The sequence below is a fragment of the Pithys albifrons genome, chromosome Z, assembly GCF_047495875.1.
Source record: "Pithys albifrons albifrons isolate INPA30051 chromosome Z, PitAlb_v1, whole genome shotgun sequence".
Lineage (NCBI taxonomy): Eukaryota > Metazoa > Chordata > Aves > Passeriformes > Thamnophilidae > Pithys > Pithys albifrons.
In genome coordinates this window covers 61,178,660-61,196,225 of record NC_092497.1, presented here as the reverse complement: position 1 = coordinate 61,196,225, position 17,566 = coordinate 61,178,660, and the positions used below count along the sequence as shown (strand labels likewise).

General features: G+C 39.5%; 1 protein-coding gene across 3 annotated transcripts in view; it reads right to left on the bottom strand.

The window, feature by feature from the left end:
• APC (APC regulator of WNT signaling pathway) overlaps positions 1–17,566 on the bottom strand; it is a 111,166-nt gene that overhangs the window by 28,081 nt on the left and 65,519 nt on the right. For all 3 annotated transcript variants that reach the window (XM_071581442.1, XM_071581441.1, XM_071581443.1), the window contains exons 5-7: positions 13,520–13,628; positions 10,444–10,557; positions 5,235–5,318 (exon numbers count right to left, since the gene is read on the bottom strand). In XM_071581442.1, the coding sequence (XP_071437543.1) occupies positions 5,235–5,318; positions 10,444–10,557; positions 13,520–13,628 (307 nt within the window). The remainder of the gene's footprint in view (positions 1–5,234; positions 5,319–10,443; positions 10,558–13,519; positions 13,629–17,566) is intronic.

Genomic DNA, 17,566 nt, shown 5'->3' with positions numbered 1-17,566 from the left:
TTCTCCTGTTCATATTCTTTTGGTTGGCTAAATGCTGTTCAATGAGTTGGCTTCTCACTCCCACTCCCTGCCCCCATGTACTCTCAAAAATACACCATTACAAAAAGTAGTCTGTGTAACACACAAATTAATTTATAAGGCAATTTTTACCAGTTTCTATCTGGGCTTCTCTAACTTTAAATGCAGTATGTGCTCCCAACACCACACACACCTTACTGTCACATGAGTTATCACAGAATCATAGAATCAGTTGGGTTGGAAGAGACCTCAGAGATCATCAAGTCCAACCCTTAATCCAACCCCACTTTGATTCCCAGATCATGGCACTCAGTGCCATGTCCAGTCTCACCTTAAAAACCTCCAGGTTTGGAGAATCCACCCCCTCTCTGGGCAGCCCATTTCAATGCCTGACCACTCTCTCTGGAAAGAACTTCTTCCTGATCTCCAACCTAAACCTCCCCTGGCAGAGCTTAAGCCCGTGCCCCCTTGTCCTATTGCTGAGTGCCTGAGAGAAGAGACCAATCCCCAGCTGGCTACAACATCCTTTCAGGGAGTTACAGAGAGTGATGAGGTCTCCCCAGCAGGACCCGAACATCAGATCTGCAAGTTCACAGTGAAGAGTTCTTACCACTTCAGCTACTGAACACTTTGAAGTGAGCCGTTCTCTTCATGCAGACCAGCTCAAAGCAGTTACAGGCAGCAGATAAGTTAATAACAGAAAACTAAGTATTTATTATAGATATATGAAACTACTATGTATCCACACATCTATAATGAAAATGTATGTTTGTACAAGCTAGCATTAATGTAAATAAATTAATATTCATCTGACAGACTGCCAGGTAGTGGTCAGAAAGACAGTCAAACCACTGCAAGTGTGTCCCCTCTTCACAGTGTCCTTCAAAACTGAACACAGCACCTGTGGATGAAAATACAGAACCTACCAGGCATAACAGCAAAGAACCAGAGCATGGAGAGAGCAGCAGGCTCTGTGATCTCCACGTGAGGCATAGCAGCTGGAGAGTTGCACAGGGGTCCCCTGGGTTAAACAGCTCCACCTGTTTTGAAGTCTGGTTTTTGAGGAGGCCTAAGCTGCGTTTATAACACCTGCCATTCCTTAATTCTGGCATCACACCACCTAAGTCATTTTAACAGATTGCACTTGTTTGCTCTTGCAGCAAAATGGTGGGAGACGGCATGTGAAAACATTATGTATTACAGGAATATGGAGCCACTCCCTCTGTCTTGTTTGACAAAATTTCTAAGTGCTTCTGAAGTCAATGATAACTATAATTTGTCAATTATTAATTTCCATGTATTTACTAGTAGAAAATGACAACCTCTAGCTATTTATTACATTTGCAAGCATAGTAGGTCTTGATTATTTTTGCTAAGAAAACCAATTTTAAATGATTTCAGCTAATATTTTGTGAGCATGAGTTGCCAAAGCAGTTCCCTGTAGATTCATTGGGACAGAACGTCTTTTTAGGCATGAACCACTGTTTGTTTCCCCAGTATTCAACTACACTTTTATTTTTCTGTGTTGAAAACTAAATACCTTATTATTTTCTAGATACCAGAAAATGTGTCTTTCACCAATACTTCACATTAAACACAACATCCATATATGTGTTAAGTAACACATTTATAAGAAAAACAACACTGCAACAAACAAAATTAAGAAAGCATAAATTTGAAATATTTGGCTACAGTTGAGTATATGAAAAAATAAAGTCTAGTCACTGAAATCCTTGAGAACACTCCCGTCCATTACAGCTTAAAGCTTGCTGAGCATAATCTCTATAAAGATTAAATCCTTTACATTTTATCCACAGCAACATTGCCCAATGGAAATACTACACATATTTCAAATTACTGATATTCTGGAAGAAAGGCCTGTACCACTATAACAAAGTGAAAACTCCACACTGAACACTTGCCAAGAATTTGCTTTTTTCTTTTAAATAATTTCAGATTTGTACCTAAGAGCCAAAAATTGTCTTTGGACAGGTCTAACTCTACAGTTCATTTCAAACCTTATTATGAAAATCTTACAAAATAACTTGCAGAAGTTTCATGAAATTTGAAGGTACCATCACTTGCAGGTAAATCAACTTTTTCTAGAATAATTTAAAAGACTTAGCAATTTGTCAAACCTTAAAAATGTCCTAAAACTGTGTGCCACCATTTTGTCTGCTCATTGATTTCCAAAAGCTATTTTTACATTGCAGTGCTGTATTTGGTCTTATTCTTCAGGATACATTGCCCTTGGATTCCAGTGATTGGCATCACCACAGGCCAAAAGCATCAGCAGACAAGCTGTGAAGTTCATTATTGTTGTTACAGATCTTCATAAACACAAGAAGCACATTCAAGTTGGGTATCACTACATCGGGCACAGCATAAAAATACAGTAAATGTCTCATGTTTGTACTTTTCAATTATATGCCCTCTGCAATTTGAGTGCTACTATATTCCTCCTTGCCACCAGACAATCTCAGAATTAGATCCAGGTTAGAGCCTTTTTGCATAGGAGATGGTCATCACTTGAAAATCATTAAAACACATTATGAAGTATTAGTGTGTGCAGAGACTCCCTCCTTTGCCCCCAGCACCCTGGCAACCCTGTCCTAAAACATGCAACTATTCAACCAGCTGTCCAAACATTTTACAGGTAACACACATCACAACAAAATTTCAGTATATCAGAACTTCAGTGTATGTGGCAGTCACATAATTTGGTGAAAGGAGTGAAAAACTCGGACAAAAACTTCTTTTCTGTAGTCACATCTCAATGCTGGTTGAGTCTCTGAGCTTAAGTAAGTTTAAAATACAGGGTTTTTCTACCAGATTAAGAGATAAACACTCTGGGAACAGGAGCTATTTGACTACATGGGGCAAAAGTATCTGCTGAGAGGCTGACCAAGCAGGCAGGGAGAACTTTACACTGGAATGACAGGGGCCAGAGTGTTCCTCAAAAAAACGGGCAAAGTTGGAGGGGTAGGGCAGGCAAGGCAAGGGCCCTGGCTGAGGGGAACACAAGGGCAATCCACACAACTGAGGTAAGAGCAACATCCTTGAGCACAGACACATACAGAGCAAGCTGCAGCAGAACAGCCTTGCTGGGACAGCTCTCAATCCTGTGCTGGAGAATTGTCCCTGGGACACCTCTACACTGCATGGGGAACAAACAGGAGGAGTTAAAGAGAATGTAGTCACAAGCAGTGAACTCACTGGGATCACAGAGATGTCATGGAATAGCTCCTAGACTGCAACTGAGAAACACAGACATTTTAGGAGTACAGGCTGGGAAGGTTCAGGGGAGACTTCACTGAAACTTCAAAAGAGGCTGGAGCAAGGTGGGTGTCAGCTTCTTTCACATCACAAACGATAGGACAAGAGGCAACAGCCTCAAGTTGCACCAGGGCAGGTTTAGACTGCATATGAGGGAAAATGTTTTCACCAAAAAAGGCTGAACAGGCTTTCCAGGGCATTGGTGGAGTGACCGTCCCTGGATCTATTTAAAAGATGTGCAGACCTGGGGACATGGTTTAGTGGGGGACTTGACAGTGTCAGGTTAATGGTTGAACTCAAAGATCTTTTCCAACCTCAATGACTCTGGTGCTAAGTGAGGCAGGGAAGCTTTGAGGGATGGCAGCTCCAGTGCAGGGTGCTCTGCCTGCCATGAGCCAGGAGTCAGTCAGGCTCATGGGTGAAGATCAGCGGGCAGACCACCATGGGAGCTGCTGTGGTGGACATCTAGTGAAGACCTCCTGATCAGCAGAAAGGAACACAGACACCTTTTCCAAGAAACTGGAAGAAGCCTCATGTCTACAGGCCCTCCACAGGGCCTCTTGAAGTCTCTGGAGGAATAACAGCAGGAAGAAACATTCTAGGACATCTCCTGAGTGCTCCGATGACAATTTCCTGACTCAGGTGATCGAAGAGCCAAGAAGGAGAGGCCCTGTGCTCTATTTGCTACTTACAAAAAAGAACTTCACAGACTATTAAGATGAAAGATCACAGATTATTCTGAGTTGGAAGGGACCCACAAGGATCATCGAGTCCAACTCTTAAGTCAATGGCCCACATAGGGGATTGAACCCATGACTTTGGCATTATTACAACCAAGTTTTAACCAACAGAACTTGTTAAGGACATGAAAGTCAGAAGCAGCCTTGGGTGCAGTGACCATGAGATAGGTTCAGGATTCTAAGAAGAGGGTGAAAGGCAAACACCAGGACCGCACACCTGCACTGCAGGACAGCTGATTTCACCCTAACCAAAGTTTAAGGACCTGGAGCATCTCTCCAGTGCAGAGAGGCTGAGAGAGCTGGGACTGTTCAGTCTGGAGAGAAGGCAGCTCAGTGAGATCTCAGTGTGTACAGAACAACTGGATTGACTCATATGTCAAAAGACCAGGCAACTTTAATTTCACACACTGCTGCCTGCTTCGCCTATAAAAACAGATTTCCCCCAAATCCTGGAACTATGAAACCACTGGTTTTTGAAATGGAAAAATATACATCCCTTAGCAATCCAAATGCTGCTCTCAGCTTTCACTCCAGTTATTTTTGGGGAAGACAAACCATAAAATATTCATGTTCAACACAATTTATATTTAGTTTACCAATACAAGAAATGCAGTTGACATTTTAAGAGAATTTCCACTACGAGAGCAGTTTTTGCTAATGACAATTACTACTATGGACTGTAATTTACAGGAAACATCCTCTATTTCTTAATATAGAACACAGTACTTAAGCACTAAAAATATACCAGACTTCTTATAATGAAGTCTGATGGAAGCTGTATTGACTCTTTTTTAAAATTTATCTCCTTTAAAAGACAAGCACACTGTGGAGGTGCTTATCACAGATTCATATTTAGCAAGGTTTGTACAAACAAAAGTTGTAAGTATTTGCTAAAACCAAGGCTCGGCCTTTATCATACATTGCATATTTACATTTTTAATGAAATTTCAAGTTAAACTTTTAAATGATATATCATTATTGATTAAAGCTCCACAGTAGGTTTAAGACTAATCCAAGTACTCCATCCTCATGTCACTAGGAAGAGGGCAAGTAACACCTTAAGAATATTGACTAGTTCATTAATTGTGACATCAATAGCTGGTGGAAATAATCCTGCTTACCACTTAATTAAAATAATTTGGGGTTTTTAGCGGAAGAGATACATACACAATCAAAAAAGGCAAATAATTGCTCACTAACCTCTGCTTCAGCTGCTTGTGATTGCAGGAGCTGTCGAATACGAAGAATGTCCTTTTCTATTTGCTGAATTCTCGCCACTCTTGCCTGAAATGAATGGATTTTCATGTTTGACTTTTTTTTCAAAACCTCCTTTTACTTACTGTGCAGAGTGACAGTGTTAAGAGTTCTTTACAAATACTGGTGACTACAAAACAAACCTACTTGAGTAGGTACATGCAGTAGGTCCTACATTCAGTAATTCAGAGTGTTCTTCGTAACAGAAGACAGGCACGACGACAAGTGTTCAAAACATGGTGAGTAATCGGAAGTTTTAATAAAACTGATACTCATTTGGATGTAATAAGTTGTCACACAGGACAGGTTCAGGTATAAAAAACTGCTTCCATTAACTTGCACAATATTCCTGCTTCTGAAACTGACATTATATGCACATCTTTAGCAAATTATTTCACTTTTACCACAAATATTAGAATTCCACTTGTCCTACAGGGATTTGAGAGAGATTTGTGTTTGCAGAGTGTCTTGAAAGTAGGAGACCCTGACAGACTTCTGTTATATTCAGTTACTATAAAGATTTGGGATTTTTGCTTATGCTCAGCCTCTGAAATTTTCTGTTTCTACAAACCTCATAGAATTTAATAGGCTAAGCATAAGAAAAAAAATCTATGTACTCCTCCTTTGGTTTATTTGGGATGTTACAGACATCTCCAAATCAGTCTGTTACAGCTGCCTGTTTCCCACTGCAACCATTCCGTAGTTAAGTAAAGGGAATGCTAAAAGAACCCCAAACGTTCGACATCAATTATACAGTGAAACACAGGATGCCTTCTGAGCAAAATTATTATTATAACCCTGCATGAGGAGCCTCATAATTTATTGCCATTATTTGACTTAGAATGTGGACAGGACACTGAATTGATTAAACAGTATTTTTTTGTGTGATGGATAGATTAATAAAGTGGATACAGATGAAAGAAAAATTCTGATTCTTTTATATGATTAACATTTACAATGCTACATTAAGAAAATAATCAATCCAGTGGACACTACAAGGATCAGCATATAAACAATCTTATTTAACACATTTATAATCTAAAAAAGGAAATAAGATGCCAGGAGATAGGCATGGAATAGAATCACAGTGTCATCTGGAAAATTTAGAAACAGAGAAGAAATAATAATCACAAAATAGAACAAATTACTGAAACACACATCAGAGGCAGCTGTAGGAAAAGCATCATAAGCGTCAATGTTTAGTAGAGAAGATACAAACTTCAAGGAGTAATTTGATTTGAGTAAAGCAAAGATTTGAGTAAGACAGAGAATCTTCAGCATAGAAGCAAACAGATAATTCATCCCATGCTTTGTACTTAAGCATTAGAGAGGTAATAAAAATATATTTTTGGGAATAACTATGAATTAGTGACCTGATGCACAATTGACAAAATGTGTGTCTTGTCTTTAAGAATTACTTGAACTCTTCAGAATCACAGAATAGTCTGGATTGGAAAGGACTTTGAAAGGTCACCTACCCCAAGTTCCTTGCACGGGCTGGGCCATCCTCAAGGTTGGTGTCCAGTCTCACCCTGAATGTTTCCAGGGATGGGGCACTTCCTAACTCTTGGCAACCTCTTCCCTTGTGTCAATACCCTCACTCTAAAACACTTATTTCTTGTATCTAAACCTACCCTCCAGTAATTTACAACCACTACCTCTTGTCCTGTAACAATTATTCCCTGCTAAAAAGTTTCCTATAAACCCCCTTTAAGTACTCAAAAGCCACAGGGCTCCCAAGAATTTCCCATAAATTGAGTTTGTTTCTGTGTAACCAGCAATTTATCTGATGAAAGGCATCAAGAGAATCTGAGTATCTTTATATATACACCTAAGCACACAGGGGGAGTTTTGTGTAGATGAAAATAATTAAAATATTGCAAAATTTGCCAAGTATCACTGACTGAGTTGTCCAAAGGGAAAGGAATTCCATCCACCCTTTCCAATTTTAGTCCAGAGATTTAAACATCAGACCATTCTTCTTTCTGCTAATTCATTTTTGTATTACAGGGAAACTGGAGGGTTCCACTAACCAGGAGCCTATTTTGTACCAAACACTGTAGAAGCAGAAAAAAGAATAATATCACTTGCCACAAAGGGGCACAGAGTAATGGAAACAGGAAAAAATCTGAGACACACAATGGAACAAGCAACAGGAGTGTTTTTAACTTTAGAATCTATTTAACAAACATTACTTTTGATTTATATTTCTTCATAGAATATTCCCATTCATTGGTATATTCACTTGTAACCTTTATTAATATGAAATTGTTAGATAAAATAACATTTGAGGTTACAGTTATTTGGCTTTCACTGCTCCAGTAAGGCTTCTAACAAAAGGAAACAAAACTCCTCCATGTTCACAGTGATAAAAGAAATAGTCACTTTATCCAAAGTAAAAATAAGGAGTAACACTTTGTTTTAAAATGCTGTTTGGATTGTTTTTGTTTTTTTCCAAAATAAAGATAAAATAATAGACTAAATTATTAGTGTATTGGCCTACATTTACATACAGGTCCACTGTCTGAATAGAACAGTGATGAAATTTTCATCTGTGAGAGACTCCAGGATCCAAATTTTCTTCTGTCTTTAGTGGTCTGCTGTTTCAGCAAATTTTTAGAGATCCTGGGATAAATTCATATAAGAATGGTAATTTCTTGTGAGATTTTAAGAAACTCATAACCTAAAAAAGATTAGAGCCTTACTGTTCTGGTATGAAGGAAAAATGAATTCTATCTGAACATGAATTCAGTCTTAGATTTTTTTAATATATTTTACAGAAATTAAGTTTACTTCTACTTTATACTAGTAAGTAGAGGCAAACTTAATTTATACTATACTAAGTATTCAGGCTACAACATTTCATCAGTCCAAATAAGACATGGATATATATGCTTGTTTGCTTTTTCCAAGTAAGCACTACCATGTGAAATTATGAACTTCAGGGAACAGTACAAGCTAATGCACATAACTAAACAAGCTGAAATTAATTGCTAGCAGCCTTCTAGTACACCTTTCTGGATAACTGTTGGACACATGTTTATGTACAATCTTCACCAAAGACATCAGCAGTGAGCTGCTCTGAGATAACCTGCTTCAGAGAGAGGAGGTTCAAGGGAAACAAAGTCCAACCATGACAGGAAAATGGGAGAAGGCCGTTAGTTTAAAGTCCACAAGATACAGAAAAGTGCATGGACTCCTTGGGCAACTGCAGGTTATCAACTCTCTCACAGAGTAATCTTTGGGACTCTTAAAATTCAGAGGTGACTGCAATGCCAGCCCTCGTGCAGCTGAAACATTCTCTCACTTCAGTCTGTTTTGCACAGTATTGTATGTCCCAATCACTTAGGGTGGAAGGAAAATACAGAGCAGAAAGGAAGTGCGAAAATCAGCAAGCTGAATACACTTGCCAAATATCATTGTTCCATTTCTGCACATTTATACACTCCAGTGAAACAACGCAGAAATTGCTCTTATGTATTTGTACGCTGGTGAGTTTCTACACATTTTTGGCACTGCTCCTTGGGAGAATGAAACCAAGGGGAATTACCAGGTACAGTCACAAGAAGCACATAAAAGGCAGTTACTTCCTATTTTATAATCTTTATATAATCACAATAGGTACTGTAATTTCTCTAAGTATGGAAGTGTTACACATATATACAGAGAGAGGGTGAAAAAGCTGTGACAAACACTGCCAAACATTAATTCAGAAACCTATAAAATATTTCAACATCTTGACAGCATTTCCTCTCCTCCCAAAAAAAAATTAAAAAAACCAAGCAGGGAAGAAGCAAATTCAGGGACAGTTTAATTACTTTTATAGTGACATAACTACAGTTGTGACTCTGAATAATTTCTTCTAATCTCTGCCTGAGTGCATTTAGAATTTTGCCAGCAGCCTAGCCTACCTATTTACCTTAATTCACCTTCCTCTAGCTTAAGCCTGCTGGCAGCTGGAGAACCTTCCCAGAAGTCCTGCGGGGAATGCCGTAACACCTTCTTTTGCAGGACCTTCACTCAGCACAGGCTGGCACAGCTGAACTCGTACAGGGCATCGCCACTGCTAATAAACCTGGATAACACACGCTCACAGCCCTCAGGTCAGGGCCAGTTCCCATCCAGGCAGATTCAACGTGGGTCTGACCACATCTGCACACACAAATCCCTGCACAGCCTTTGCACACACAGCTCACAACTGCAGGGTGTCTGCTCTGCTAAATACTTACAACCACATAAACTTTCTGAAAAGCCCTACTAGATTTCACACTTTAAATTTAAAGCAGCTGTTCTGATTCCACCAAAACTAAATGTAAAATGAAATAGAAATGTTTCTTATGCAGCAAAATATTTTTGTTGAGTGAATACTGTGTGAAAAATAGAACCTAAAGAGATTACTTGTATGGAAAATACTTAATTTTTGTAACATTCACCATAAAAAAACCCCAAGTTGGTTATTTGACACCTGTGGAAATAAAAGGTACTAAATAATTCAAATTGTTCTTCTGCTACTGTGGGGGAATTGTTTTTATAACCTGCAAGAAACTGATTGTTTAATTTATGGGTTGCACACAATCACATTGTGATTTATACTTCCAAATGGGTGTGTCACGTGTTTAAGTCATGTACATGTCCTCATCACCAATGCAAAACAACTCCTGGTGAGAGCAAACAACTTTCAAATATGTATGTGGATTACATTTTACTTGAATACCTTGTTTTCAAAGATCATGCCCTGATATGTGGCCTCTGGTTAACAAAACGTAGGAACAGTAGCAGGATTTTATCCTAAACTTAAAAGCATGAAAAAAACTCCAGCACAATAGATACAAAATAAAGCAGGAGCAAATACAGGAACATTTTTTAAGCTAAAATAGTAGTAAATTATCAGCAGATAATCATTAAAAATATTTTCTTTTGAAGAAATTACTTACGTTTGATGAATCAAAAGGCCTATTTTGAACAGACAGAGTCGGATACTTTTTGCTGAGCAGTTATTTCCCATGTTCTGATTCCTGTTTTTTTATTTGAATGGCTAATTAAATACCCTATGGCATCATGTTTGCACACCATTTAAAGATACAACTACCAATAATATAATAAAAATGCTGGAAAACCTTTTCTCATCCTTTTAATAGTGGAAGACAAACTATACCTGTGCTCTCTTTTCCATGTCCTGACAAGTACCCAGCTGTTCTTCCATTGCAGCTCTGATTTGTCTTGCCTCATACTCCAGCTGCCTTCTGGTCATATCTGTTTGCAAAGAGAACTGAAACCAAAGCACAGAGAAGGCATTTTAGTAAATGTTTATGTAAACAATGTATTTCTGAGAACAAACCCAGAACAATTAATCTTCATAGAATCACAGAATCATAGAATCAGTTGGGTTGGAAGAGACCTTTGAGATCATCAAGTCTAACCCTTAATCCAACCCCCCTTTGATTACCAGATCATGGCACTCAGTGCCACATCCAGTCTCACCTTAAAAACCTCCAGGGATGGGGAATCCACCCCCTCTCTGGGCAGCCCATTCCAATGCCTGAGCACTCTCTCAGGAAAGAATTTTTTTCTGATATCCAACTTCCATTTCCCCTGGCAGAGCTTGTCCTATTGCTGAGTGCCTGGGAGAAGAGACCAACCCCCACCTGGCCAGAACTTCCCTTCAGGTAGTTCTAGACAGTGATGAGGTCACCTCTGAGCCTCCTCTTCTCCAGGCTGAACACCCCCAGCTCCCTCAGCCTCTCCCCACAGCACTTGTGCTCCAGTCCCTTCACCAGCCTCGTTGCTGTTCTCTGGTCCCACTCCAGCCCCTCAATCTCTTTCCTGAACTGAGGGGCCCAGAACTGAATACAACACTCAAGGTGTGGCCTCACCAATGCACAGTACAGGGGTCACTGCCCAGGGCCTGCTGGCCACGCTATTTTTGACAATAAACTTCATAAACAAAACAGAGTAACAGATTCTTAAAACATGACTGCATTATAAAAAGCAACACTCAATGTCATTCAACCAATAGACTCCTTGTGGGCTTTGTCAAATGACTGAATATAATAGATAAATATTGACAAAGTGTTATTCATCACAAGTCAAGAACATTTGGCTACTGCCAATGAAATTACTGTGTGCCACCTGAATGTGTATTTTGAAAAATATTCAGAGGTTTCTAACAACTGCTATCTACCTTACTTTTAACTATCTGTGAAAAAAGCACAAGTGTTAAACCCATGAGCAACAACACAGCTTAAGGTAAAACCCTCCAGATGATGGATTTTTCAAGACACCAGCAAAGCACTTCACTGGTTTTGGATTACTCAGGTTGTAAATCAATGAGGCTTCAAGACCCCTCCCAAAAGAGCCATCCCAGACTTCACCTAGGTCAATTTAGAGAGTAAAACTAAGACAATCATATGCAAATACTGAATGGGATCTGTCATTCTCCTGTGGCTGGACTAGGTAGTAACGGTACAGATTACACAAAAGGTGTTTAGTGTAGTTGTTAAGTAAGGCATTCTAATCACAGCAGCAGCTGAATGAACTCATTACCTATGAAGAGGTAACCTTAAAACCTGCAACAGAGTGACACAGATAGAGCTGAAGGTGTCTCTGGGAATGGGCTGCACTTTCTCAAGATCCTTTTCAGACCTTCTCCCTTGCTCTGCTAAGCTCAGCAATGACTCAGGGTTTCTTTTCCCTCCTGACAGAAGTGTTTGCATTGCCTCTTCCATTTTCAGAAGCCTGACTGTTTCTTCAGTGGACACCAAGTTGGGAGGGAGTGTCGACCTGCTGGAAGGCAGGAGGGCTCTGCAGAGGGATCTGGATAGACTTGAGAGATGGCCTGATTCCAATGGGATGAAGTTCAATAAGGCCAAGTGCCGGGTCCTGCCCTTTGGCCACAACAACCCCCTGCAGCGCTACAGGCTGGGCACAGAGTGGCTGGAGAGCAGCCAGGCAGAAAGGGACCTGGGGGTACTAATTGACAGGAAGCTCAACAGGACCCAACAGTGCCCAGGTGGCCAAGAAGGCCAGTGGGATCCTGGCCTGGATCAAAAACAGCGTGGCCAGCAGGACCAGGGCAGTGACCCTTCCCCTGTACTCTGCGTTGGTGAGGACACACCTTGAGTGTTGTGTTCAGTTCTGGGCCCCTCAGTTCAGGAAAGAGATTGAGGGGCTGGAGTGGGACCAGAGAAGAGCAACGAGGCTGGTGAAGGGACTGGAGCACAAGTGCTGTGGGGAGAGGCTGAGGGAGCTGGGGGTGTTTAGCCTGGAGAAGAGGAGGCTCAGAGGTGACCTCATCACTGTCTAGAACTGCTTGAAGAGAAATTCTGGCCAGGTGGGGGTTGGTCTCTTCTCCCAGGCACTCAGCAATAGGACAAGGGGGCACGGGCTCAAGCTCTGCCAGGGGAAATTGAAGTTGGATATCAGAAAAAAATTCTTTCCTGAGAGAGTGCTCAGGCATTGGAATGAGCTGCCCAGAGTGCGTAGATTCCCCATCCCTGGAGGTTTTTAAGGTGAGACTGGATGTGGCACTGAGTGCCATGATCTGGTAAAGGGACTGGAGTTGGACCAAGGGCTGGACTTGATGATCTCAGAGGTCTTTTCCAACCCAATCCATTCTATGATTCATCAGATATGACTCTTTGAAGATGGGCAACCAGGTCTTCCCAACACTGTATGTGTAAAGAATGCATTGCAGATACATCCAAGTTGCTGAGATCTAACAGGAAAACCTGTATTATCTAGGAGATCAGACATCCTCATTATCCCAGATAATCATGATAGCTTGGAGATGCTGAGGTGAAAGCTTAGAGCAACAATAACTGCATAGGCTACAGACACCACTTTACTGATTGGTATGATTGTGTACTCTGTCTCTTAGGCTAATATTGCTCTCAAAACTAGAAAAATCCACTAAACAACAGAACAGATTAAAAAAAAGACCTTTGAGTGACAGAATTTAAAAGTGTACTGCTGTGTAATTCATTTGTCATAACTTCTCAATGCTCCTTCCTTTTGTTATCACTGACATTTACACTGCTAGGTATAAATCTTGAATGTGTAAAAATCTACACAAAAATGCATTATTTAGGCTAGGTCAGCTTTACATAATGAATGAAAACACACTTTAAATTAAGATGATAGTAGAGAACATCACCAAATTAATAAAATACACACAGCATCTAAACAGAGACTGTAACACCAGATGAAGGACCAAGGACTCTGAAGATACTTACATTTTCAGTAAGGGGGAGACTATCAATCCTTTTGGTCAGGTTCTGAAGCTGGGCATAATACCAGTCCTTTTCTTTCTCTTCCTTCTCAAGCTCCGCAAGCAAAAGAGATCTGTTAAAAGCAGAAGGAAGTGTTTCACTGTGAACACCTCATTTCCTTATGTAGGTATAGAACAGGCACTGATAGACATAAAAAGGTTAAATGAGAGAGGAGGTTTGAAGAGGGGATAAAGAAGACATTTGAGAAGGTGAGTGCAGTTCCCCAGCCCAATAACCTGGTCCACATCTATAAAAGAGAAAAATATCTGTATTTCTCTAAAAAAACCACTTTGAAACCCAAAGCCAAAAGACCTGTTTTGAAAGCAAAACTAGTTACTAATTGTGTCTTTCAGACAATATGCCTTGTACAATGCAAACTACATTTAAGTCTAGATGTTACAGATGTTACAGAAGTGTGCACAACCCTCAATCACATCTCTGAACTGAAATATCTAGTTCAGTATCTTACCTCTGCAGTGCCCTCTTACTAATTTTGTCACCCATACCAAAACTAGGAGTAAAGTACACAAACCCAGGCTATTTCTGTGTGAGTCTAAAACACTTGAAATTAATATTTTCCATCAAATGTTGTAGATGGGATACATTTGCAGCAGTTTAAAACATTTTAAATGGGTATCATAAGCATGTGCATACCTGAGCAGGATATGGGAAAGACATATATGTAGACATATATACAGATTCCAAAGAAAAGATCTATTAGAAAATTTATATACTATTTTATGAATCTTTCATTAACTAAATTTTACACAACTCTAAATTTTATCAATATAGTTAATGTTCCTGGTTACAACAATTTTTAAAGTATGTATTACAATTTTCCAGCAAAATCTGGCTTGTAGAGTATACAGAAAAGCCACTCTATTTTTCTTTTAAATACAAGTTTATTAGTTTCTTTCTTTTGCTTTCTGTGAACATTTTTCCTCCTTCTAACATTTTAATATTCGTCATTAATGATAAAATCAATACTTAGCCAGAAGACAGAAAGCTGTGTACAAGTTTGCCCAGTATTATTTCCCATCCCTTAATTTTTGCATCCCTCTCAGGTTCTGGCCTTTCTGAGCAAGATAATATGAACCCTTATAAAGCACACAAACACTTATGGCTAATTACTATACATCATCAATAAAACCACTGCATACAACAAAAATACAGATTTCCCCTGACTACTTTGACAATGCATCTCAGTTGTGAGTTGAGAAGATAATCGAATTTCTACACAAGGAAGAACAGAAGGAAGAATTTAAAAGTATGTATTTTAAAGCATCTTTTTGACTTCGTTCCTGCTTTAAAAATGTTTCAAGTTAATTTTAATGATTTAACATTTATGCACCTGTGTAAGTGACCCGGCCAGTATTTAAATGGAAAATTGGAACAGAGAGGATCCCTCCCTTCAGCTGTGAGAGACTGAAAAACCACACGCGTCTGAGAGTGATAAATACTTGTAAACATGAATAGAATTGCATAAATTTCCATATTTGATCCAACAGTTATGTTGAAACAGCTGTTTTAAGAATGTCAAGGCTACACACCAAGTCATTTACTGGGCAGCTTTAATATCAGGCAGTTTTACAATCACAATGAGTGAAAAGCAGCAGCAGCAGCAACCAGCAATTACCACACCATGGCAGGTAACTACAGCAGGATTATAGGATGAGAGTAATTCTTCAGCCACAAGGATGGGCTTGCCAGAAATTCCTTAAGACCTTCAGACAGACCAAAAGAAAACCTAACAGATGGTGCTTGGGGAAAGCCTGTGAGAAAGTAATTTTATTTTCTCCCACATGCCCATTCTCTTACCATACACGCTGGGTGTGTCATCCCTGCACACACAGTTGTTCTGCATGGCAACCCTTCTACCACCTTGGGTGCCCGTGCACTGGTTGTGCCCAGTTGGTGAAATACAATTTGCAAAAGCACAACTAATGCAATCCTTATAAAACCTACTTTTACCATAGAAGGACTTGCGAATGTGAAGGGACAGACTAATTCTGCTTCTGGATGTCAAAGAACTGGTAGCAGAAACTGGAGGGATTACTTTCAGCTAAGTAAACATGTGATTAAGTTCCTCTTGTGAAATGTAGGCTATTCAGTTTGTGAGACACTGTGTCATTCAATCTGTTTTGACATGCACAGTGGGTGCCCAAAGCAAGAAAATAACTTAGGAACCATCAGTGCTCCACAAACAACATAATGTATAACCTGAGGGCAACTTGTTTAATGTAATATTGCCATTTTTTCTTTGAAGTAATGCTTTATTTGGGATTACTAGCTTGGTATCACTGCTCCATGAGAATTCGGGTTTTAATAACATTTAAATTCTCTCAGCACAAAATCTGAATGGTTGCTACAACCACAGCACTTCAGCTCCCTTAAAATAAGCAGCAAGTCTGTAGATGTGTCTGATAAGCTGTTCCCCACATTTAACATCACTGTCAGATACTACACCAACCAGAACCACAGCTTCTCCTCAGCCTCCTGGAACTTCTGGAAGTTATGAGACTATTTAAAGTGGAAGAGCTGCTACTGATCATGAAAAAAAAAAATAGAAATTATTGCATCTTTTTATACTCCAAAATTTTTTAGGACTTTCACACTATCAACAGAAAATCTTGTTCTCTGTCACACACTGTCAAGTTCAGTGAGAAGGGAGCAAAGCAGTCAGAGAAACTTTTGGAACTTTACACAGTTTTTATGAGTTAACAAAAAGTTTTCAATTTGAACTGTTTTTCTGAAGGGTGGCTATTTTGAAAGACCTCTCTAACGTGGTATGTTTGAAGCTCCCCAAAACAGATGAAGCTGAATGAATGCAGAAAACCTGTTTTTGGCTTTGGAAATCTTTTCTGCATAATTATGTCAATATTATTCCCAGTTAAAAGGGAGAAAGTCAAAAACTACACTATTTCTATTGGGTAAATTGCAACTATAATTAATACTTTTACCTCAACTGATAGGAGATAAAATAAAATCTTGAAAATGAGACAGTGCTGGTGCTGTAAAGACTTTGGTAAGTTGTACAGTCAGCCAAAGGGAGATGGGAATAAGGGAAGGAAGAAGTGATGAGATAGAAAATGTTCAAAATGACATTCAGGAAATAAAAAAAAATGGCATGAACCAGGAGGAGTAAACAAGGCACACAAATTTTCATATAAAATCCATCACAAGATTGTAATTTTTGGATTGGTAAATTACAGTATTTACAAATGTGAGATTATGAAATCTGTAAAACTGCCAGAGGTAAACAAACACAAAGAGCAACCTGCAGTTTACTCTGAAAAGTTTTGATGTTCACACAGTGTTGTACCAAGTACACCTGGAAACAGGCAGAGAGAAAGCAGGAGATACCTAATGAAGAGTGTATTCCAAACTGGCAAACTAAACCCACAGCACTTCCCCCTGACCTTCTATCTCTTTCTTTTTTTTTCACTTTGAAATTAGAGGAAAGCCAATCAAATGAGAAACAGGCCAATAATTTAATCTTTTTTCTGATAAGTGAATCAACTGATAAATTTTCTTCCCTTCAGAGATTCACTTGTAGCTGAGTGTGGTGGATTGACCCTGAGGGGACACCAGGCGCACCCCGAGCTGCTCTCAGAGTTTAACACCTCATTTAGTCCTCACCCAAACACTGTTACAGCCTGTGAGCAGCAGGTGTGGAGCCGGTGTGTTCAGATACTGAGTGGAACTATTCCTCTGCTGAAGGTTTACAGAAACTGTTACTTTGTTCTAAATTATTTTAGGCTTGCTGAGCGCCACAAGTTCTTTGAAAGGCTGTGTAGCGGCCAAAAAATTCTATTAGCAAAAAACATACGTTATATTTACATACTTAGAAACACAGACACAAGTTAAGTATGGCAAACAAATGCAGACACAAAGCACAGGAAAATAAGCGGTTTGTTTTCTTTCAGAAATTGTAGTGATTTCAGATGCACAGTCCAACACCACCCACTCCAAGTCCTGATTCATTTGGCTGCCCAGGGTTCACATCGGTGC